We start from the raw sequence: 25,020 nt of genomic DNA on the forward strand, positions 1-25,020 counted from the left end.
GGTTCCAAGCATGCGCTTCTCTGCGTGTTCAATTAGAACTGACAGACAATTCAACTGTGCATCGATGCTTGACAAGGAACCGCGGCTCAGGTATAACAATTGGACGCAATACATTGTTAATATAGTTCTTATTTTGGGCTTGGTATTTACTGTTAATACGAACTTCATACTTAAAATGTACACAGTAGCTAACATACAAATGAGGGCGCGTGTTTCGCTTAGTACCAACAAAAGCAATAGTTGGTGATTTATCAAAACCTATCCCAATTAAAAGTTTCTCAAACTAATGCTATTTCAATATTTCTTCAGACGACGTTTATCTCTATTCTACAGGGGATGAGATCTCTTACCTCGTAATATCACCATTATGTTTTTCATCTATATCTTCCACATTTAGGTAAATTGATCCAGTAGAAAGCCACTTGTGTATTGACATCGTGAACGGCTTTCACAACAGAACGAGATAAAACGGAGAACGAAATAAAAGAGGTTATATCACAAAACAAAAATACAAAATTGCCCTACAAGGTCTCTATCACTTTACACTTTCTTCGTAAACACTGACATATACCCGTAATGTTCGTCTACAAGCTTTCAAACTAAGTAAAAACAGATGAGATCAGTTAAACTAATGACACAATTACGAAGGTACGACGTAAGTTCTGTATTTACAGTCACACTTCCAAACGTGGCAGAAAACAGTTCACTTCCAACAAAAAGGAAATAAACTTCTGAGATCACTTCCCCACTCAATCCGCTACCGCTACATCGTTTAAAGTAACAACACAAAGATATTGCGTGGTGGCCTTACTTTGCTTGACGGCTAAGATATTATTGCTGCCAACATCAGTGCAGACAACTTCATAGCACTGTAACTTCATCCTAGAACTTTGAAATAACAGAATGAGAAGAAATGCTTGTAAGGGATTCAAAAGATTCTCATGGTCGCGTACCATTCAAATGAATTATCTAAGGAACTGAGCTTTTCATCTCACAATTTGGATAATATTTCTATCTCTTTCCCATAAATGAACACTACTCTCTCTCTCTCTCTCTCAACCCATAAAAACGTAGATACAGTAACAGAAAAAATGGTAAGTAATTTTCTTAACAGTGTCGTTGAATGGTTTTCTGTGAATTTTCTCAATCTCAATATCAAAAAGATGCAACATATTAAGTTCTGCCCATCTACAGGTGCTACCCAATGATAAAGTAACACATGGTAAGGAAATAACAACTAAGATAGAAATCACAAAAATTTTAGATCCTTATCTTTTTGAGCATTTAAACTGGAAAAACACATTCTTCAGTTCCTAAGAAAACTTAGTTCAGCAACAATTGCACCTTAAATAACTGCAAATTTTGGAGAGAGTCACACACACACACACACACACACACACACACACACACACACACCAACACACACACACACAGGACTTTTACCATTGGTGAGAGTACCCTCTCCCTCACCCTTCATACTTTTAGTTATCAGTTCAGCTAATCTGTTTTTTCCCTTCTTGTTAAGATGTAGGCTGCATCTTCTGAGTACCCACTCATAATGGAAGCAACTAGCACAACATCAATGTGAGCCCCACTTGGAGTCTGCAGCAGGCTTTGTACATCAGTTGATCATCCAGTGCAGAACTGCAAAGAAACCTTCTTTATGTGAGGCAGCTCCATCTAGCTTATTCTGGCCACTCATGGTATTTTATTCTATATTTTGTAAATACAAAAATCCATGTTTTGAACAAAGAGGACTATCATACAGCATCCTATTTTTGTATGGAAAGTATGGAGAAAGACACGAATCAGAAATGTTATTTAGAATTTACAAACTGAGTCCTCTTGTTGAGTTTCCACCAGAACTGAACAGTAAGGTGTACGTTAATATAAAAGATATTTGTAGGTTATTATTGTCAATTATTAGTTATTAGTGTCAGTTACTATTTATTATTATTATTATTATTATTTCTTTCCTTTCTCAGACATTATGTCTGGTTAAAAATAGAAATTGACGTGGACCTTGATCAACCGTGACTTCCTTTTAACTGTACAGTATATGTGATATTGCATTTAGGAACTTTAGGGTAATTGAACAAGTATCAATAATTACAGATTTCTGTAGTTGTATATATACATTTGGATGTAGGTGTATTGCGTTGATGTACTGGTGGATATTGTGTGGTATGACTCCTTTAGTTGATAGTATAATTGGTATAATGTAACTTTATCCTGATGCCACATGTCCTTGACGTCCTCAGCCAGTTGGATGTATTTTTCAATTTTTTCTCGTATTTTCTTCTGTATATTTGTTGTATTGGGTATAGATATTTCGATTAGTTGTGTTAATTTCTTCTTTTTATCGGTGAGTATGATGTCAGGTTTGTTATGTGGTGTTGTTTTATCTGTTATAATGGTTCTGTACCAGTATAACTTGTATTCATCATTCTCCAGTACATTTTGTGGTGCATACTTGTATGTGGGAACGTGTTGTTTTATTAGTTTATGTTGTATGGCAAGTTGCTGATATATTATTTTTTGCTACATTGTCATGTCTTCTGGGGTATTCTGTATTTGCTAGTATTGTACATCCGCTTGTGATGTGATCTACTGTTTCTATTTGTTGTTTGCAAAGTCTGCATTTATCTGTTGTGGTATTGGGATCTTTAATAATACGCTTGCTGTAAAATCTGGTGTTTATTATTTGATCCTGTATTGCAATCATGAATCCTTAAGTCTCACTGTATATATTGCCTTTACTTAGCCATGTATTGGATGTGTCTTGATCGATGTGTGGCTGTGTTAGATGATACAGGTGCTTGCCATGTAGTGTTTTCTTTTTCCAATTTACTTTCTTTGTGTCTGTTGATGTTATGTGATCTAAAGGGTTATAGAAGCGGTTATGTAATTTCAATGGTGTAGCCCATGTATTTATATAAGTGATTGCTTTGAGTATTTTGCTAGTTTCTGCTCATTCTATAAAGAATTTTCTTAAATTGTCTACCTGTCCATAATGTAGGTTTTTTATGTCAATAAATCCCCTTCCTCCTTCCTTTCTGCTTAATGTGAATCTTTCTGTTGCTGAATGTATGTGATGTATTCTATATTTGTGTCATTGTGATCGCGTAAGTGTATTGAGTGCTTCTAGGTCTGCTAATCCAAATGAATATGTCAATATTGGTATAGTATATGTATTTATAGCTGTTGTCTTGTTTCTTGCTGTAAATTCTGTTTTCAGCATTTTTGGTAGTCATTTGTCTACACTTTTCTGTTAGTTCTTCTTTAATATTTGTATTATCTATTCCTATTTTTTGTCTGTATCCTAGATATTTATAGGCATCTGTTATTTCCATCGCTTCTATGCAGTTGTTGTGGTTATCCAATATGTAATCTTCTTGTTTAGTGTTTTTCCCCTTGACTATGCTATTTTTCTTACATTTGTCTGTTCCAAAAGCCATATTTATATCACTGCTGAATATGTCTGTTATCTTTAGTAATTGGTAGAGTTGTTGATTTGTCGCTGCCAGTAGTTTTAGATCATCCATGTATAGCAAATGTGTGATTTTGTGTTGGTATGTTCCAGTAATATTATATCTATAATTTGTATTATTTAGTATGTTGGATAGTGGGTTCAGAGCAAGGCAGAACCAGAAACGACTTAATGAGTCTCCTTGGTATATTCCATGCTTAATCCATATTGGCTGTGATGTGATATTATTTGAATTTGTTTGGATATTACGTGTGGTTTTCCAATTTTTCATTACTATGTTTAGGAACTGTATCAATTTTGGATCTACTTTGTATATTTCCAATATTTGTAGTAACCATGAGTGGGGTATACTATAAAAGCTCTTTGGTAATCAATGTATGCATAGTGTAGCGACCTTTGTTCAGTTTTAGCTTGATATGTCACCTCTGCATCTATTATCAGTTGCTCTTTACATCCTCGTGCTCCTTTGCAACAGTCTTTTTGTTCTTCATTTATAATTTTGTTCTGTGTTGTAAGTGTCATTAATTTCTGTGTAATGACTGAAGTTAATATTTTGTATATTGTTGGTAGGCATGTTATGGGGCGATATTTTGCTGGGTTTGCTGTGTCTGCTTGATCTTTAGGTTTCAGATAAGTTATTCCTTGTGTAAGTGTATCAGGGACTGTGTATGGGTCTGCAATGTAACTGTTAAATAATTTAGTTAGATGTGAATGTGTTGAGGTGAACTTTTTTAGCCAGAAATTTGCTATTTTATCTTTTCCAGAGGCTTTTCAATTGTGCGTAGAATTAATTGCTCAGGTGACTTCATGTTGCAAAATTATAACTTCAGGCATTTGTGGTATCATCTTGTATGTGTCTGTTTCTGCTTGTATCCACCGTGCATGTCTGTTATGTTGTACCAAGTTTGACCATATGTTGCTCCAGAAGTGTTCCATGTCTGTTATGTTTGGTGGATTGTCTATTTTAATGTGTGTGTTATTTATTGTCTGCTAAAATTTCTTTTGGTTTGTGTAGAATGTTTCGTTTTGTTTCCTTCTATTTTCACTTTTTTTGTATCTTCTAAGTCGTTTGGCCTATGCTTGTCATTTCTGCTTCTTTTCATCTAATTGCTCTATCGCTTATTGTTGTGAGATTTTACCTAACCTTTTTCGTTTTTTGTCAGATATTTCATTTCTTATAAATTGTGTTAGCTGTCCAATGTCTATGCAAGAATGGTCTAATGTCTGTATTTGTATCTTTGTATTCTATATATGTCAGCTGAAATTTTTCTTCTATATCTAAAATGTGTGTCACGTCATGTTCTATTTGTGCTTGTTCTGGTGGCTGTCTTAAGATTTCGTTTTCCTCTGATTGTTTAATTGATGCGTGTTGTTCTTTGTTTGTTTGCTGTGGGATGTTTGAGTCCATTACTGTATTTTCTTCTTCTTCTGACTGCACATTATTTTGTTCTAGTATTTGTTGTACTTGTTGTTTGATGTTTTCTAATTCTGACTGAGGTATCCTGTTATTTTTTATTATTAAACAGATCTGATCAGCTAGTCATTGTTCTGTTAAAAATTTTAATTCTGGGTATCTGGTAATAAATGTTGTGTATACTTGTGATCTGTATCCAGTTGTGTTGGTTCCTAAGGTTGTTGCTTGGTAATAACAGAACATGAGGTGTCGGTTAACTTCATCTGACCATCTCATCCTCTGTCTTTGTTTTCCTTCTAGAGTGGTTGCAGGAAGCATATTCTGCAAAACACCTCTATTTGGATTTAAATCATTTTCCGTGTGGCTAGCAGTGTCATTACCATTGTGGATGGGCATAGGGTTCAAGTGTCGCCCCCGACCATGAAAGCGCTTGTCCGAGGCTTCATTAGTTCTGTCCTTAACCAACTAATCACACTAAAAGCACCGAGTGAGGTGGCGCAGTGGTTAGCACACTAGACTCGCATTCGGGAGGACGATGGTTCAATCCCGCGTCCGGCCATCCTGATTTAGGTTTTCCATGATTGCCCTAAATCATTCCAGGCAAATACCGGGATTTTTCCTTTGAAAGGGCATGGCCGACTTCCTTCCCTAACCTGATGAGACCGATGACCTTGCTGTTTGGTCTCTTCCCCCAAACAACCCAACCCCCAACACTAAAAGCGGGGTTAGCCATATCATATTAGTGGTTTGTTCTTTTCGTCACCTTTTACGACTGCCAGAACATAACGGAGGCCTATTCTTTTCCCGGGCCTCCACAGGGAGAGTTAAAAAAATAAAGGATTAGAATACACACACAAAATAATACCAAAAACACATACATACAAACAAGTCACATTTACTCGATGCTCTCCCAAAGAAATTAAGGATGTAATTCAATTCCTAAAAACCAAAAGTTTTCATCATGTTGATAATATATCACGTAAATTACTGAAATGCTGGTATTCATGTACATCGAATATATTCAATCACAAATTCAGTACATCTCTATCACAGAGTATATTTTCAGAGAGTGAAATATTGTACTGTCAGACCCCTTTTTAAAAAAAGGTACCAAGACATATATTAATGATTAACTGTTACCTGTGGCTGCATTCACGTATCAAAAGTTTTGTTATGATGAGTAAGTAAACTACAGCATATGCAATAATATGTGCAATAACATCAACTGCCCTACATGTCTTCCTGTTCAGGTAAGCATATTTTATTATTAATGTTCCGCTCTCTCCCCTCACAAGCTGTCCAGACACAGTGCATGAGCAAGTGCAGTGTTGCTGATGAGCAGTGGGTACAGAGGGGCACGGGCAGGGGAACACAAGTATGTGTCACGCTATTAAAGTAACTATATGCTATACAGTATGTACATTATGCAAAAAATAGAGTAATAGTATGGATTAAACGAACTAAAGACTATACAACCAATATTTTCATTATGTTGAAGCATATCACATAACACAAATCAACCAGTAACAGCATTTTCATAAATATTATAAAGATCAAAAGTCCAATACAAATAGAGATTTATTATCTCATCTTTACATGAAATTGCTGTCATCAAAGTTAATACAATACTAATAACAATAACAATATCAGAAATTTGGGCAAATGTCATTAAGTACAACAAAATAATGCAAAATAGATGCACAGATTATTTAAGTAAGTGACAATAATAACAAAAAGTTTGTTAATAAAGTTTGTAAAAGTTTATTACATGATAAATGAAGTATATAGTTAATTGAATGACATAGATAATAAATAACCAAACAGTTAAATGACAATAAGTACATGAAAAAGTAATAAAATACTCAGACAGTGTGGCATTCATATTGTTTGCTGTCAATGTACTGTTCATTCTGATAAGAAATGTAGGTCATTTATCATACACCTCAGGAACACTTAAACGGAGTAAATTCCTTTACTTTTCATCCATCTCAAAACACTAGTTTCAAATTTATTTTCATGCAATGTGTAGGCATTTTCAGGTAATTTGTTGATGTAGACAAGACCAAGAAATTTGCAACTCTTATGGGTCTTTGCCAGTCTACCATATATCTTGATTATAAGTCCACTGCCTGTGATATGGTCATGAAATGGCCTCCTTAGGTCTTTAACAAAGACAGGGCAGATGTAGATGTACAGGCTAGACACTGTCATTACATTTAGTTGCCTAAAACAATCTCGATTACGTTGACTCTGTCCTGTAAGCAACTTAGAGCTTTTTATTGCCATTTAAACACTAATTTTGAGCCTACAGACTTAACAGTATCCCATGACTCAGATGAGAGCAGAAGTATGCAAAACATGTACATAACAGAAGATCTTCACTCACGCTTCTCCTCAGCTTGTACGGCAGATAGATGACACATGCCAGTCTGCCACATAATTTCCCTGTGTTGATACCCCAGCAGAGCTTTAGGCCTATGTGAAATACTATTAATCTGATCGTTTTATTTCCATGATTGGAAGTATTCAGATTGAATATAATGTCTTCAATTTTACTATCATTATTCTGCAGCATATTTGCCTCAAACTGAGTAGTACATCTCTCCAGAGCTACTTACATGCTGTGTTGTTATTTTCAAGGTTGGTATCACATGTGATGATGTGATGGGTGATGTGTCATCTGCATATAGCATGGCATCATAATGTACAACTGTGGCTAAATCGTTTACATAATTATGAAAAGGAAAGGTTCCAGAACAGATTGTTGAGATACGCCATTTACAACTAGGAAGACAGTCTGACTTTTGATTATTTATCTTTACCGACTGTTTTCTGTTGTCCAAGTACATCTACATCTGCATCTACATACATCCTCCGCAATCCACCATACGGTGCTTGGCGGAGGGTACCTCGTACCACAACTACCATCTTCTCTCCCTGTTCCACTCCCAAACAGAACGAGGGAAAAATGACTGCCTATACGCCTCTGTACGAGACCTAATCTCTCGTATCTTATCTTTTAGGTCTTTCCGCGAAATGTAAGTTGGCGGCAGTAAAATTGTACTGCAGTCAGCCTCAAATGCTGGTTCTCTAAATTTCCTCCCACCCGAGTTCCTGAAGCATTTCCGTAACACTCGCATGATGATCAAACCTACCAGTAACAAATCTAGCAGCCGGCATTTGAATTGCTTCCATGTCCTCCCTCAATCCGACCTGATAGGGATCCCAAACACTCGAGCAGTACTCAAGAATAGGTCGTATTAGTGTTTTATAAGCGGTCTCCTTTACAGATGAACCACATCTTCCCAAAATTCTACCAATGAACCAAAGACGACTATCCGCCTTCCCCACAACTGTCATTAATTGCTTGTCCCACTTCATATCGCTCTGCAATGTTACGCCCAAATATTTAATCGATGTGACTGTGTCAAGCACTTCACTACTAATGGAGTATTCAAACATTACAGGGTTGTTTTTCCTATTCATCTGCATTAATTTACATTTATCTATATTTAGAGTTAGCTGCCATTCTTTACACCAATCACAAATCCCGTCCAAGTCATCTTGCATCCTCCTACAGTCACTCAACGACGACACCTTCCCGTACACCACAGCATCATCAGCAAACAGGCGCACATTGCTATCCACCCTATCCAAAAGATCATTTACGTAGATATAAAACAACAACGGATCTACCACACTTCCCTGGGGCACTCCAGATGATACCCTCACCTCCGATGAACACTCACCATCGAGGACAACGTACTGGGTTCTATTACTTAAGAAGTCTTCGAGCCACTCACATACTTGGGAACCAATCCCATATCCTCGTACGTTAGTTAGGAGTCTGCAGTGGGGCACCGAGTCAAAAGCTTTCCGGAAGTCAAGGAATATGGCACCTGTCTGATACCCTTCATCCATGGTTCGCAAGACATCATGTGAAAAAAGGGAGAGTTGCGTTTCGCAGGAGCGATGCTTTCTAAAGCCGTGCTGATGCATGGACAGCAACTTCTCTGTCTCAAGGAAATTCATTATATTCGAACTGAGAATATGTTCTAGAATCCTGCAACAAACCGATGTTAAGGATAATGGTCTGTAATTTTGAGGATCCGTCCTTCTACCCTTCTTATATACATACATCACCTGCGCTTTTTTCCAGTCGCTCGGGACTTTACGTTGGGCAAGAGATTAGCGATAAATGCAAGCTAAGTAAGGAGCCAATGCAGTAGAGTACTCTCTGTAAAACCGAATTGGGATCCCATCAGGACCTGGCGATTTATTTATTTTCAACCCATTCAGCTGCTTCACAACCCCAGGGATGTCTATCACTATATCCTCCATACGGGAATCTGTACGAGACTCAAACAGCGATATGTTTGTACGATCCTCCTGCGTGAAAGATTTCTCAAATGCTAAATTTAAAATTTCAGCTTTCGTTTTGCTGTCTTTCGTTACCAGGCCACACTGAGTGACTGGATGGAAGCCTTCAACCAGCTTACCGATTTTACGTAAGACCAGAATTTCCTTGGGTTTTCAGCAAGATCTATTGCTAAGGTATGACGGTGGTAGTGGTTGAATGCTTCGCGCATCGCCCTTTTTACAGCAGCACGAATCTCTACTAACTTTTGCCTGTCCTCATTCTCCCAATCTTTCTTGTACCGCGAGTGCAACTGCCTTTGCTTCCTGAGCATTCTCCGAAGTGCGCTGTTAAACCACGGTGGGTCTTTTCCGTCCGTAACCCACCTTCTCGGCACATACTTGTCCAATGCGTGATTTACAATGTGTTTAAAATTTGCCCATAATTCTTCCACGTCCATCGTACCGGACGTAAATGAAGTCGATTCATTTACTAAGTGGGATGCTAACAATTGCTTATCTGCTCTTTCTAGTAAGAATACTCTCCTAGCCTTCTTGAACGACTTTTTAACTTTGGTAACCATAGTCGTAATGACAACATCATGATCACTAATCCTGTCTCAACACTGACACCGTCGATGAGGTCTGGTCTGTTCGTGGCTACCAGATCTAAAATATTTCCATTACGCGTTGGCTGTCGATTTAGCTCCTCAAGACAGTTTTCGGATACTGTGTTCAAAAGTAATTCACACGACGGCTTGTCTGTACCACCTGTAATGAATCCATAGACATCCCAGTCTGTACTAGGTAGGTTGAAGTCGCCTCTGACTAATATAGCATGATCCGGGTACTTCTGCGATACAGAATGTAGACTCCCTTTGAATGATTCTAGAACTGTCAGGGTGGAACCTGGTGGCCGGTAATAACACCCCAGAATTAACTTTATTTCCCCTAGCCCTCTTAAACGTGTCCAGATAACTTCACAACCACACCCTACTTCGACCTCAGTAGACACAATATTTTTGTCAACTGCAATGAAGACACCACCTCCTACGGTGTCTAATCGGTCTTTCCGATACACGTTCCAACCCTCACTAAATATTTCAGAACTTCCTATCTCAGGGTTTAGCCAGGTCTCAGTCCCGAGAATAATTTGCGCGCCACACGCTTCCTGGAGGGCAGTAAATTCAGGAACTTTATTCCGAACACTCTGAAAATTTACTGCTAATATCTTGATAGCTGAAGTGTCTTTACACTGAGCGCGTCCTGATTTCCCTGCCTGCCGTCGACTGGTGAGTGTTCATCAGGACACCTTGCACTACTGCCTAGCTAAAAAAACCCATGTGCACGCCACAAGTACTCTGCTACCCGAGTAGCCACTTCCTTTGTGTAGTGCACCCCTGACTTATCTAGGGGAGTCCTAGAATTCTCCACCCAATAGCACAAATCTAGAAATCTGCAGCCAAGACCGTCACAGAGTCGACGAAGCTTCTGGTTGAGACCCTCCACTCAGCTCCAAACCAAAGGACCCCGATCCACTCTGGGAACGATGCTGCAAATAGAGAGCTCTGATTGCACCCCGCGTGCGAGGCCAGCGGTCTTCACCAAATCCGCCAGCCACCTGTACGAACTGAGGATCACCTCAGAACCCAAGTGACAGCCATCATTGGTGCCGACGTGAGCGCCTACTTGCAGACGACTGACTCTGTATGCTCGTTAGCCGCATTAAGCTTAACGCTCTCTCTCTCTCTCTCCCTCTCATCCCTCTCTCTCTCTCTCCCTCCCTCTCTCTCTCTCTCTCTCTCCCTCTCTCTCTCTGAAGTGATAGAATTTTTTTACGATGTTATTGTGGGATACCATATGGAAAGCTTTGTTGAGGTCTAGTAGTGTTACACCAATAATATCTTTATTTTCAAAACAATTGTATATTTTTGCAAAAAGGCTCAAACTGATTTGACTACAGAAAGACTGGATCTGAAACTGTACTATGAGGAGCTAAGTATATCATTATATATGAAATACTGACACACCTACTTATACATGTAGTATTTTATTATTTTTTATATTATAGGTATAAGTGATATAGGTCGACAGTTCACAAGAGATGCTATATCTTCCTTCTTATACACTGGTTTAAATAAAGATGTCATTAATTTAAGGATTTATTAATAATATCAGTCAATGACATTGCAATTAGATTTCTGACATATTTAATAACGTAATTTGAGAAGCTATAGCGACCCTCCACTCTAGAGGTACTGAGCTATTGATTTACTGACCATTTTCTCCATTACGTAAGTTCACCAAAAGGTGTCTATAAGTGTACTGTTCATTTCTGACAGTACTGCCTCTGCCTTATTCATATTCTACATGACAATGTCATCTGAGTGAGGATTGTCAAAATGTGCATTTACAAAATTAGATCAAATTGGTCTCTGGTGTACTTTATCATCACAGTTTATTTCCATTTTGATGATTTCTTTGTATTTATTCATTGAGCTGAGTATATTTGAGTAAGTGTCATCTACTTTGCTCTTTGCTGCATTGCTTTTAGACCAGTAAATCTTCTTCACTTTCACATACATTTCCTTGTCAGCATTATTATGGATTGACCTATCATAAGAGAGTAGCACTACAATTCTTATTCTGCTTAGATGTAGGGTGTACCAATTTCTTAGATTTTGTGGTTTATTGCAGCGGCTCTGATTCGATGTTTCCTTGTAGTTTTTAAGACAACATGCTTCAAAATGTTCAGTTAACAGTATAAATGTGTTGTTAGATTCTCACATAACTAATGAGGAAGTATTGAATAGGATTGGGGAGAAGAGAAGTTTGTGGCACAACTTGACCAGAAGAAGTGATCGGTTGGTAGGACATGTTCTGAGGCCTCAAGGGATCACCAATTTAGTATTGGAGGGCAGCGTGGAGGGTAAAAATCGTAGAGGGAGACCAAGAGATGAATACACTAAGCAGATTCAGAAGGATGTAGGTTGCAGTAGGTACTGGGAGATGAAAAAGCTTGCACAGGATAGAGTAGCATAGAGAGCTGCATCAAACCAGTCTCAGGACTGAAGACCACAACAACAACAGATTCTTTAGCATCTGTAGTGGTTATCATTTTATCCCATTTTATTAAATTCAGTTTTCTTAACAACTGGTTTAACTTTGAGTCGTTAACTGTGTTCAGTGGAAGTTTCAATTACTTTAAGAGTTTGTCTGAGTCTTAGTCACCCATGATGAGAAGTGCTTAGTTTGATTGTGTTAAATTCTTTTTAATTTAGATTAAAATGACATATTGTATTATCTACTCATGCTTCTTGAATTGTGGGTTTGTCATTTATGCAACAGAGGTTAAGAGACCTTAATGTATTTAGCAAATAATTAACATTTCTGTTCTCAAACTTAATGGTTATACTGATAGCACCAAACATAAATTTCCTATAATCCTTGTATTTGAGCAGGAAGTGTATCAGTTTCTCCAGAAGCTCCACAAACAAACCTGCATTGTATTTTGAGGAGTGATATACTGAAGCCAGTTCAAAAATGGTCCAAATGGCTCTGAGCACTATGGGACTTAACATCTATGGTCATCAGTCCCCTAGAACTTAGAACTACTTAAACCTAACTAACCTAAGGACATCAAACAACACTCAGTCATCATGAGGCAGAGAAAATCCCTGACCCCACTGGGAGTCGAACCCGGGAACCTGGGCGCGGGAAGCGAGAATGCTACCGCACGACCGTGAGCTGCGGACTGAAGCCAGCACATAAGCCTCTTGTGTGAATGCAACATCTATGATTTAAGTCTCAGCATTCCGAAACGCATTATAGCGTAGATACACCCATAACATACATTCAGAAGAAGAGTTTAACTTAAACTATTCACAAAAAGCAAGTAATCTCTGGTCGAGTCAGTACAGGTGCAATGTAATGCCGATAAGAATTGGAGAACTATCATTTAAACCATAAACTGTACCTCTGACCCCTAGAGAGCTATCCAGTGTATCATGCTCCTTGAGCCCCCTGATCTCACTGACGATTAAGCTACAGCTGCTTTCCCACCTGTAACCTGTGTCACTCAAGTATACTCCATCATCCTTCTTCATCTTTACATCTCAATATATCATCTTCAATATACATCCTCAATACTTTATAATAAACCTCAATTTCTCAACTCACATTTACCTGAGTGATAGTTGAGTGTATCATGATATCATCTCCTTGACATCACTGACTTATTTAACCACATGTGCCTTTACAGATACAGACAGTGTGTATTAATACACTTACTGGAAAGCTCACCAGCCCCTTACACAAATTTAAGGAAGATCAAGATGGAAAGACTGTGCCCCAAAATCAACTTTATTTGCTGCATATTCAACCACCACCAATTCCTCTAGGCATGTATGATTTATTCAAACAGTCTTAAGATTTTACAACATACAAAACCCACAGTAAGCCCAGTTAATATATATAGCCAAGGAACAGATAAAACAGGCTTTCAGTTTAAACTTTCAACAAGAGAAAGTTCTTTACATAATTCAAAATCTGTCAAATTAAGTTTTTCAAATATCAAAATGGATAATCAGCTATGAGAATAATTAAACCGTGCCAACCTTTGGAGTGGCCCTCCAGGCTACATATTCAGCAAAAAGCTCTTTACACGAATTCAAACTTGTTAAGTTCAATTTCAAAGAAAGTTTAAGATAATGGAATCAACTATAAATTAAGAGCAAACTAAATATCACTTAATTACATAAAAGTCAGAATAAAAAGTTTAAAAGTAAACATCACATCTATAAAAGGAAATCTTTTAGCATAACAAAACAATTAAACACAATCGTAAATGTAAGATTATTAAGAGGACTTTGAGTATTAACTAAACTCTCGATAGTAGATGACACAATCCTGTTGTAGAAATTGCTTCAGCAAATTCAACTTAGCAAGTTACACCATAGTTTTTCTCTTTATAACTGATATGAACATGACAATTGCGAATTGTACATTTTTTTCTGATCAAGATGGATTTTTGCAAGTTAAGTGCCATAACATGATTGTGGACTCATTTACAGACATCCTGTCCTCAAATGATAAATCTTTGCCTAGTAAGGCCAAGAATGAGGTAAAGCTATTTCTTAAAATAAAAGTAAGTGCTATGAAAGATATAGTGAATATCAGGTCCTACAAATTCTCTATAGATGACGAGATTATTTCTAAATAAGGGCTACAGGAAAACCACAGTAAGATAAATCGAAGTGTAATGTTCTAACATATTAATGTGCAGTCTCTTAAGAACAAACTTAACTTCAGTGTTGGCTCGATACTTAAACTGCAATGTGATTTCAGTAAATGAACTCTGGCTTAGCAATGAGGAACTGAAATTAAGTGTACCATTTTGGTATGAATTGGCAACCAGCTACTATAGAACGAGTATTAAACATGGTGATGTATCTATATATGCAAAATTAGTGTAAACCTAATCTATGAAGTTATAAATGTAAGTGGACTGTAAACAGAAGCAAAATTTGAAGCTGCAGCCATAACATTGCAAAACCTGAAAATTATAATAGCTTCAGTATACCCCAAAACACAATGAACACAATGAAGACCTGTTTGTGGAGCTTCTGCAGAAACTGATATTCTTGCTACTCAAATACAAAAATTAGTCAAAAGCTAAGCTCAGTAATTCTAGAGCAGAGGATTACTATGGTCTCTCAAATTATGTTGTTAAATATATCAGAAAACAAATTGTAACAGGACTCACTAAAATTATCAACAAAATTTTAAATAAAGGTAATTATTAAGAATGTTTAAAAATATCTATAGTTAAACCAGTACATAAGAATGGAGATATAACATCACCAGATAACAATCAACCAATATCACTTATACCCTAACATCAAAAATAATAAAATACTGCTTGTATAAACAGATGAGTCAATACTTTGAACATAATGACATATCTCATCTCCTCACAGTATGGTTTCAGATCCAGTTTTCTACAGCCAAAGCAGTTGAGAGTATGGTAACAAAAATATACAATTGTTTTGAAAATAATGATATTATCTGTGCTACACTGTTGGACCTCAGGAAAGCTTTTGATATGGTCTCCCACAATGTTCTCATACAAAACTCACTATGCAGTGAGAGAGAATTCTGTATGCCTAATGCAGTCATACTTGGACAATATAAAACAATTAGTTAAGGTAAATAATCAAATGTCAGAGTGTCTCCCAGTTGTAAAGGGTGTATCTCAAGGATCTGTTCTTGAGCTTTTCCTTTTCATTATTTATATAAATGATTTACCTGCAGTTGTATGTGATGCAGTGCTATATGCTAATGACACAACACTCATCACATGTGATACCAATCGTGAAAATGTGCAGCAATGGAGAGGTGCACTACTTAGTTTGAGGCAAATGTACTGCATAGAATGATAGTAAAACTGAAGCTATTGTATTCAATCTGAATGCTCCAACTCATAATAATAAAACAGTAAAATTATTAGGATTTCATATAGATCAAAAGCTCAGATGCGATACCCACACAGGGAAGATATGTGGCAAATTGGCACATGCCATATATCTGCTGTAGAAGCTGAGGAACAGTGGCAGTAAAGAACGTCTGTTAAGTGCATATTTTGCATTCTTCCATTCGCACCTAAGTTATGGAATACTATTATGGGGCAATTCTGTAGGCCCAAAATTACTGTTTGAATGGCAAAAGAAAGTTATAAGGTGCATAGCATAACTTAGCCCATATGAACCATGTCAAGATTATTTTAAGAAACTAAATATAATGACAGTGCATGGCCTCTAAATTTACAACTGTCTTGTCTTCATTAAGGAGAGTCTGCATAAATCTCAGTTAAGGAGAATAGTTCATGACCATAACATAAGAAGTGGACATACAATTAATATGCTGTGTGCTTGGCTTGCAAAGACCCGTAACAGCTACAAATATCTTGGTCCTGTCTACTTCAACAAATTACCTGGAAATGGCTACACAGTGCCAGTAAATAAATTTAAAACTAGTCTTTCAAGGTGGATCAAAAGTAAAGTAATTTACTCTGGTCAAGAGTTCCTTGAGTATGTGACAAATGACTCGCTTTCCTTATAAGAATCAACTATACATTAAGAGCAAACTATACATATGCCACACTGTGCAACTATTTTATTATTGTTTTATGTACTTATTATTAATTACCTGTTTGATTATTTATTTGTCATTCACTGAACTATGTAGATCATTTATCTTGTAATTGTATCCATCTTGGATTATTATATTGTAGTTAATAAATTTGTCATATCAATGTTTATATTATTATTATTATTATTATTATTATTATTATTATTATTGTGTTAACACTGACAACACCAACTGCATGTAAATATGCTCAATGGTAGAATAAAACATTTGTATTTGTATTAGTAATGTGAGGATTGCAAACTGTTTTGCAGCAGCAGTATGTGTGAAACAGAGAAGTATACAACAACAGAGAAAAGTGTAATCAGAAAGCCTTCAGACTTCAGTTACTTTTAGGTAGATTACTGTCGCCATTACAATTTTCATGTGTTTTCAAAGGTGTTAATAATGTGGTAGGCAATGAACAGTAAGAAGATTGCACTGAGATACACAAAGAAAACCAATTTACAGATAAAATATAATGGAATAATAGACAGAAAGCAAGTAGTCAGATATGAATTTTTGGACAGGGTTGCCAGTCTCATGAACATAAAAAGACAGATAAAGAAGCGGATCTTGTGGATAAGGATCTGTGTTTTAGTATGTCTCCAAAACTGAAACCATGCATAACCAAAAATAGTTGCAGAACTAAAAGTTACATATATTGTAGCCCAATTCAACAAATTCCAACAAAAGGACATAGTTCTAGAAGCTCTAGTATGTAATAACTGAGAACATACAGAAGCACTTAAAAGTTTAAATCATAAATCAGAGATAGAAAGGGCTATAACTATGAGATCTGAGCAAGGGAATACTGCTGTCATAATTTACAATTGTAACTATATCCAAAAACCCGAAAAAAGTCTTGCAGATAATAATATTGTTGAGATCAAGAGAAATCCTGCCAACACATTCCAATCACAAATAAGGGGAAAAAATGAAAACAGTGGCTTTTTGTTTACAGATGAAAAAGAGAAATATAAATTAAAAATGAGGAATGTTTGAAAATTAAACTACACAAGAGGGGGGAACCTGTTAGTCCAATTATTAATAGTATGTTATGTTCCAGCTTTAAAGGTAACTGAGAATGCAACCAGAGACTGAGGGCAGCACATAGTTATAAAAAGACATCCAATGTCAAAAATAGTTAGTAATTTGTGATGGCTGTTATGGATGTACCAATCTCAGCTGGCGCTACAATGGCTTCTTTGGATATTATTGAACCATATACTAACATCCCAGTAAGCAGTACACTGGAGATTATAAGCAAGAACTTGCTAGCACACAACAAGACTATTCAAGGGGAAATAACAGAATCCTTGGAAATTTAGAACTTGTTTTGCTATTTAATTATTTTAAATTAAACACAAGATTTTTTTATCAAAAGGATGGACTCACAACTGTCAGCAATTTGTCAGGTACTTCAGCTGATATTTTTATAAATGAGTTAGGAAATAAGGCTTTTGAACAAAATGCTGATGTGTGCAAAAAAATTATCTGTTGCAGATGTTATTTAGATGACATACTACTGCACAAAGGTGACGAAAAGAAATGTGTGATGTACTGGAAAGAATGAATGTGATGCACGAAAATATATTTAATTGACAGTGAACTGGAAGAAGAAGGAAGCTTTTTGGACCTTAGATTAACTAAAAAAAAACATGGAAGAAGAGATTAGCACAATTACGAAGACAATGGCCATGACACAATTATAAAATCGAAATCCTGCCGCCCTAAAAAGCATAAACTGGTATAACATTGACATTTCTGGAAGCCTACTAAAATCATGGTGATTCATTACTGGATCGAATTGTAACTGGTGACGAGACTTAGTGAAAAACGTCAACTGCGAGACAAAATTACAGTCCATGTAGTGGGGGCACACAAGGTCCCCCAAAAACCAAGAAAATGTTTGCAAACCTTGTCATCAAGAAAGTTGATGGTGTCAGTGTTTTGGGGTAGGCAAGGTGTACTCCTTATTGATTTTCTCGAACGTGGAGCAATCATAAATTCTTCCCGGTACTGACAAACTTTACGCAGCCTTGGAAAAGCAGTTCAAAACAAACGCTGTGGAAAGGTGACATTGAGAATTTTATTTTTGCAAGACAATGCCCTACGTCACATGGCAAACCACACTAAAGAACTTCTTAATTCATTTAAATGGGAAATTTTCCCTTGTCTGCCCTACAGCCCTGATCTTGCACCAAGCGACTTCCACCTGTTTCCCAGTATGAAGAACTGGCTTGCAATGCAGCACTTTGAAGACGACACGGAACTACTGGTGGGCATGACTCACTGGCTGAAGTCTCAGGTGGCAGAATTTTACAACGAAGGTCTTTCAAAGCTTGTCCACCGCTATGATAAGTGCCTCAATGTGTGTAATAAAATGTATTTCTTGTACTTAGTTTTTTTTATGCCAAAAATTCCCTACTTTCTGAACAGCCCTAGTATTTTTATGGTATGTATGGCCTCTACGCAAGATTGTTAATCATGTTAGTATTTTTTATTTTTCTTATGTGTACTGGACCATTTGTAGAAATTGCTTCAGCTAATTCAGCTTAGATTGCTATGACAACATTTTTCTGTTTTAACATATCTGAAAGGGAGCAATTGTCAAAATTGGTAATCGTAAATTGTACATTTTATGTGATCAAGATGGACCTATGCAAATAAAACGCCTGTGACACTTCATAAAACTTCCCAGTACCTGACACATTCCTCCTTACATTGATTCTGACGTTCATGCATGGTGGGTTTCCTGCTATTAAGTGCACTGCTTTTTTGGCAAACTTGGAGTGGTTTAATAGATGAAATCAGAGCCAATGAGTCGTCTCGCATCCGTGTAGTGCCCTCAGCGTATTGCTGCTTTGAGACAGTGCCGCACGATGCAAAGGCAAAAATCCCAAATACCTAAGATATTGATGCGGCACTGATCTATGTTTTATCTATTCATTGCTGCCCCATGGTTTACAAACATCTGACACGAAAATGTATTAAGTAGTTGGAGTGATGCGCAGAACCGAAGAAAGAAGAGTAAAGCTCTGTACAGAACTCAGGCTCTATGTGGACGTCAAGCCACATATCTACTAGTGTAGACCCTTCGAGAGCTTCTCGGCAGTTAATGATGTCTGCGCTCACCTACAGGTTACACAATAGTCTCCTACCTACTAGGACTGTTGATATTTTTAAAAATATCGGGAATCCCATACATCGATGTTTGAAAACATATGATTACAGGCCCTCGCTATACCGAAAAGATGTATCGAAATATTGATGGGAAAAATATCGACCTACTGGCCTACAAAAATATCGGCTGCGCCTTATTTTAGAGCTGTTTATTTAAGTATTGATTTATTATTATATGTTCCGAACAGCAACAGGCTATCAGCCTGCTTATCCACCTTAGAGCAAGAATTGAAAGGAAAACGATGTACGTTCACTCTTGGCGATAACTACGTTGCTAACAATGGTAACTGCATGCACGTTGCACAATAAAAAGTGTTCGACGGGTCGGTCGTTCGGTTTCGTCACGTATCGGATTTGTCTGCAATACTTCATGTAGGCTTCTATGTTTTTTTTTCATTTCTGAAACGCCAGCGAATTATCAGTTGTAGTGCCAAATTGTGTGGTGACATTAAACACTCCTGTTTCTGTTGGTAGCAACGAGCGCCGATAACGTCAGCTTTTGCCCTCACACGTCTCCGCCCACCGTAATGACCAATCTTTTCATTTAGATTTTTATCCATTATTTCCAGCAACTGTTTCTGAAGAAAGCAGATGTGAAGAAATAGCACACTAGTTAGCTTAAAAACTGTTGTTCAGCTCAACTGTTATGCTATTTCTTCACAATGGAAATTTTGTTATTACATTCAAAATGCCACAGTCACTCTCCTCCCTCCCCCAATGAAATCGGACGTCTTCTTTGTGCCACCTACACTTGCTTTACACAGTCAAAGAGAAAGATGTGATAAAAGCTCAAAAAGCAGTAAAGACTCCTTTACAGAGTGAAAGTAAAATTATATTCTACTACAATTTCAAAAGAACGATACCAAATATTTACCGAAAATTACGAAAAAGTACAATATAAAATAAAAATTTCGGCACTCTATATTGCTGTTTCGTTAACAATATATCGATATGACGATGAATTAAATGTCGGCTGTTTATATCGATTGGTTTAATATTGGTAAATCGATATTTTTTCAACAGCCCTACTGCCTACACTTGTCTGTACCTTCTCAACATACACTCAACTTAATCCCAACATGTCCTGCACAGAAAAAATCCTGCCGGAGGAACGCCCACAACTGAACATTCTAATAGACGTGAAAAATCACTGCTTCAGCTGTAATGCATTTACTTTTTATGTCTCGAGTGGTAAGAGGCTAACAAATGCAATTACTGAAAAGAAACAACAGACGTGCGCTAAAAAATAATTTTTACGTACGCCTGTATGCATAAAATAATGAAAACTTATGAGGACTATCATGTATGAAATCCCAACAGTGATCTGGCTAGACTAACGACTAAGGGCCTTGTTTTAAATATTCTAGAGGAAACTGAAATTCTTCACAGCATTAACCATAATCTTCTGCACACTTTGGACGAACAAACCTCGCTTAAGCACAAAGTCCTACTGAATAATTTTTCTTCTTTGAAGCAACGTCCGACTTCGCCTCTTCCTCGTTCTGGTTTCTGATAATTATACGTTGCTTCACAACAAAAATGTATCTTATTATGGCATATTACTGGAACTTTGCTAAATATACAGGGTGGTCCATTGATAGTGACCTGGCCAAATATCTCACGAAATAAGCATCTCTTCTAACTTGAAGGTGGAAACCAGATGGCGCTATGGTTGGATCGCTAGATGGCGCTGCCATAGGTCAAATGGATATCAATTGCGTTTTTTTAAAATAGGAACCCCCATTTTTATTACATATTTGTGTAGTACGTAAAGAAATATGAATGTTTTAGTTGGACCACTTTTTTCGCTTTGTGATAGATGGAGCTGTAAAAGTCACAAACGTATAAGTACGTGGTATCACGTAACATTCCGCCAGTGCGGACAGTATTTGCTTCGTGATACATTACCCGAGTTAAAATGGACCGCTTACCAATTGCGGAAAAGGTCGATATCGTGTTGATGTATGGCTATTGTGATCAAAATGCCCAACGGGCGTGTGCTATGTATGCTACTCGGTATCCTGGACGACATCATCCAAGTGTCGGGACCGTTCGCCGGATAGTTACGTTATTTAAGGAAACAGGAAGTGTTCAGCCACATGTGAAACGTCAACCACGACCTGCAACAAATGACGATGCCCAATTAGGTGTTTTAGCTGCTGTCGCGGCTAGCCCGCACATCAGTAGCAGATAAATTGCGCGAGAATTGGGAATCTCAAAAACGTCCGTGTTGAGAATGCTACATCAACATCGATTGCACCCGTGCCATATTTCTATGCACCAGGAATTGCATGGCGACAACTTTGAACGTCGTGTACAGTTCTGCCACTGGGCACAAGAGAAATTACGGGACGATAACAGATTTTTTGCACGCGTTCTGTTTAGCGACGAAGCGTCACTCACCAACAGCGGTAACGTAAAACGGCATAATACGCACTATTCGGCAACGGAAAATCCTCGATGGCTGTGACAAGTGGAACATCAGCGACTTTGGCGTGTTAATGTATGGTGCGGCATTATGGGGGGAAGGATAATTGGCCCCCATTTTATCGATGCCAATCTAAATGTTGCAATGTATGCTGATTTCTTACGTAATGTTCTACCGATCTTACTACAAGATGTTTCACTGCATGACAGAATGGCGATGTACTTCCAACATGATGGAAGTCCGGCACATAGCTCTCGCGCGGTTGAAGTGGTATTGAATAGCATATTTCATGACAGGTGGATTGGTCGTGGCCCGCACGTTCACCGAATCTGACGTCCCTGTATTTCTTTCTGTTGGTAAAGTTGAAGGATATTTGCTATCGTGATCCACCGACAACGCCTGACGACATGGGTCAGCCCATTGTCAATGTGCGAACATAACGGAAGGCGAAGTACCCGCTGTTGAGAGGAATGTCGTTACACGTATTGCCAAATGCATTGAGGTTGACGGACATCATTTTGAGCATTTATTGCATTAATGTGGTATTTACAGGTAATCACGCTGTAACAGCATGCGTTCTCAGAAATGATAAGTTCACAAAGGTACATGTATCACATTGGAACAACCAAAATAAAATGTTCAAACGTACCTACGTTCTGTATTTTAATTTAAAAAACCTACCTGTTACCAACCGTTCGTCTTACACTGTGAGCCATATGTTTGTGACTATTACAGCGCTATCTATCACAAAGCGAAAAAAGTGTCCAACTAAAACGTTCATATTTATTTACGTACTACACGAATATGTAATAAAAATGGGGGTTCCTATTTAAAAAAAACGCTGTTGATATCTGTTTGACCTATGGCAGTGCAATCTAGCGGGCCAAACATAGCGCCATCTGGTTTCCCCCTTCAAGCTAGACGAGTTTCGTTCTGTGTAGTTTTTTCGTTGATGCTTATTTCGTGAGATATTTGTCCCGGTCACGATCAATAGACCACCCTGTGTAGCCACTGATAGGCATATGTTTATCATTTATGGCAAAACCTTAATGGTTCACTTAGCTTTTATTCTGCACACTTTTAAGAATTTTACTTCCAATAGAAGTCTGCGTAATTTTAATGGTCTTTTTAACTTCTCATTATGACATATTACTAGAATTTCGCTAAATGTATAGCCACTAAGTAGCACGGGCATATCACTTGCACCAAATTTTTTATTGTTCATTTAGGTTTTATTCTGCACAGGTCTCTTGAAGCTACTAGCCTTTTTATTTAGCGGTTCTTATCACTTATTCGTTTTGTTTCCTCTTTAAATGTGTATATTAATCCTTTAAAACTTGTCTTACTATATTTTTCTACTTGCCTTTCGCGTTGTTTACATCACGCTATAATAGTTTCTTTCCTATTCTGCATTCAAAAGTGTCAATTTAAATGCGAACTGGCTCTCTAGTCGACTCATGTCACTCTCTTCCTGTCCATCTAACAGATAGCCATAGTATCTTGACACTAAAGTTTACCAATTTAGCTATCTCCTTCATGTGCGCCACTTCACGCTCCGCGCTCGCTTGTCGCGGTAGCATCCGCGCTACCAAGTTTTGTGACACTCGAGGTCGCAGCACACGACGTAAGTGTTCTGGCTCTTTACCTAGGCTACTTCTTCGTTTCTTCATTAGTTGTCACCACGGTAGTGCGACTTATTCCTGTCTCACTTTTCACCGTATCTAGCCCGACTGATGTTAGAATTTTACATGTGCCGCATTAGTTTTCATTACTTTGCGGATACAAGCGTATGTAAAAATTATTTTTTAGCACACTTCTCCAAATTGCACCTGATGACGGGCATTTGTTACCCGAAACCAGTCGTGACTTAAAAATAAACGCCTTACAACTGAAGCGGTGATTTTCATGTCTGCTATACAGAAAGGGGAAAAAGAGGACGGACAAAAAAATGGTTCAAATGGCTCAGAGCACTAGGGGACTTAACATCTGAGGTCATCAGTCCCCTAGAACTTAGAACTACTTAAACCTAACTAACCTAAGGACATCACACACACCCATGCCCGAGGCAGGATTCGAACCTGCGACCGTAGCGGTCGCGCGGATCCAAACTGTAGCGCCTAGAACCGCTCGGCCACACCTGCCGGCGACGGACACAAAATCCGGAAAAACAGAAACAAGGACCTGACGAGCGGTTACAGTACACACAAGTTGCTGCTTACTTGAGTTGCTGACGGGTGTAGCACCTTTGCCAATCCTTCTTCTGACGACAGAAAGTAGCTGTGCAGGAAGCTGGTCGGTCGCATGTACCCGGAGATGACGATAGTTATGGGATAGCGATAGGCACATGTAAAGATGGCGGTGGTATCGCCTACCGCACTGATGCTCAAATCGTTATCGACACTGAAATCTGGCTAAAGCATGATATAGGCTCAGCCGAAATTTTTGCGAAGAACCTAACGGTGTTCCGAAAAGATAGGCTAAACACGGTTGGCGGTGGCGTGTTTGTTGCTGTTAGAAGTAGTTTAACTTCTCGCGAAATTGAAGTAGATACTTTCTGTGAGTTATTATGGGCAGAGGTCATTGTTGGCAACCGGAATAAAATAATAATTGGATCCTTTTACCGACCTCCCAGTTCAGATGATACAGTTGCTGAAAGGTTCAAAAAAACTTGAGTTTGATTTCAAACACGTACCTGACTCATACGATAATAGTTGGTGGTGACCTAAATTTACCCTCGATATGTTGGCGAAAATACGTGTTTAATTCCGGAGGTACGCATAAAATATCATCCGAAATTGTGCTAAACGCATTCTCTGAAAATTATTTCGAGCAGTTAGTTGATGAGCCCACGCGAATAGTAAACGGCTGTGAAAACACACTAGATCTCTTAGCAACAAATAATCCTGAGTTAATAGGGATTAGAGAACACAGGGTTGTCGTAGCGAGTTTGAATATTGTAAT

The 25,020-nt window shown here is 37.8% G+C and overlaps 1 protein-coding gene across 1 annotated transcript in view; it reads right to left on the reverse strand.

The window, feature by feature from the left end:
• Positions 1-762, reverse strand: part of LOC126412811 (ATP-binding cassette sub-family C member 5-like) — a 276,750-nt gene extending 275,988 nt beyond the window's left edge. Inside the window, exon 1 of the mRNA XM_050082599.1 lies at positions 351-762. Within this exon, the coding sequence (XP_049938556.1) occupies positions 351-436 (86 nt within the window). The 5' untranslated portion in view covers positions 437-762. The remainder of the gene's footprint in view (positions 1-350) is intronic.
• Between the last annotated feature and the right edge of the window lie 24,258 nt (positions 763-25,020).

The sequence above is a fragment of the Schistocerca serialis genome, chromosome 1 (assembly GCF_023864345.2).
Source record: "Schistocerca serialis cubense isolate TAMUIC-IGC-003099 chromosome 1, iqSchSeri2.2, whole genome shotgun sequence".
In the NCBI taxonomy this organism is placed as follows: domain Eukaryota; kingdom Metazoa; phylum Arthropoda; class Insecta; order Orthoptera; family Acrididae; genus Schistocerca; species Schistocerca serialis.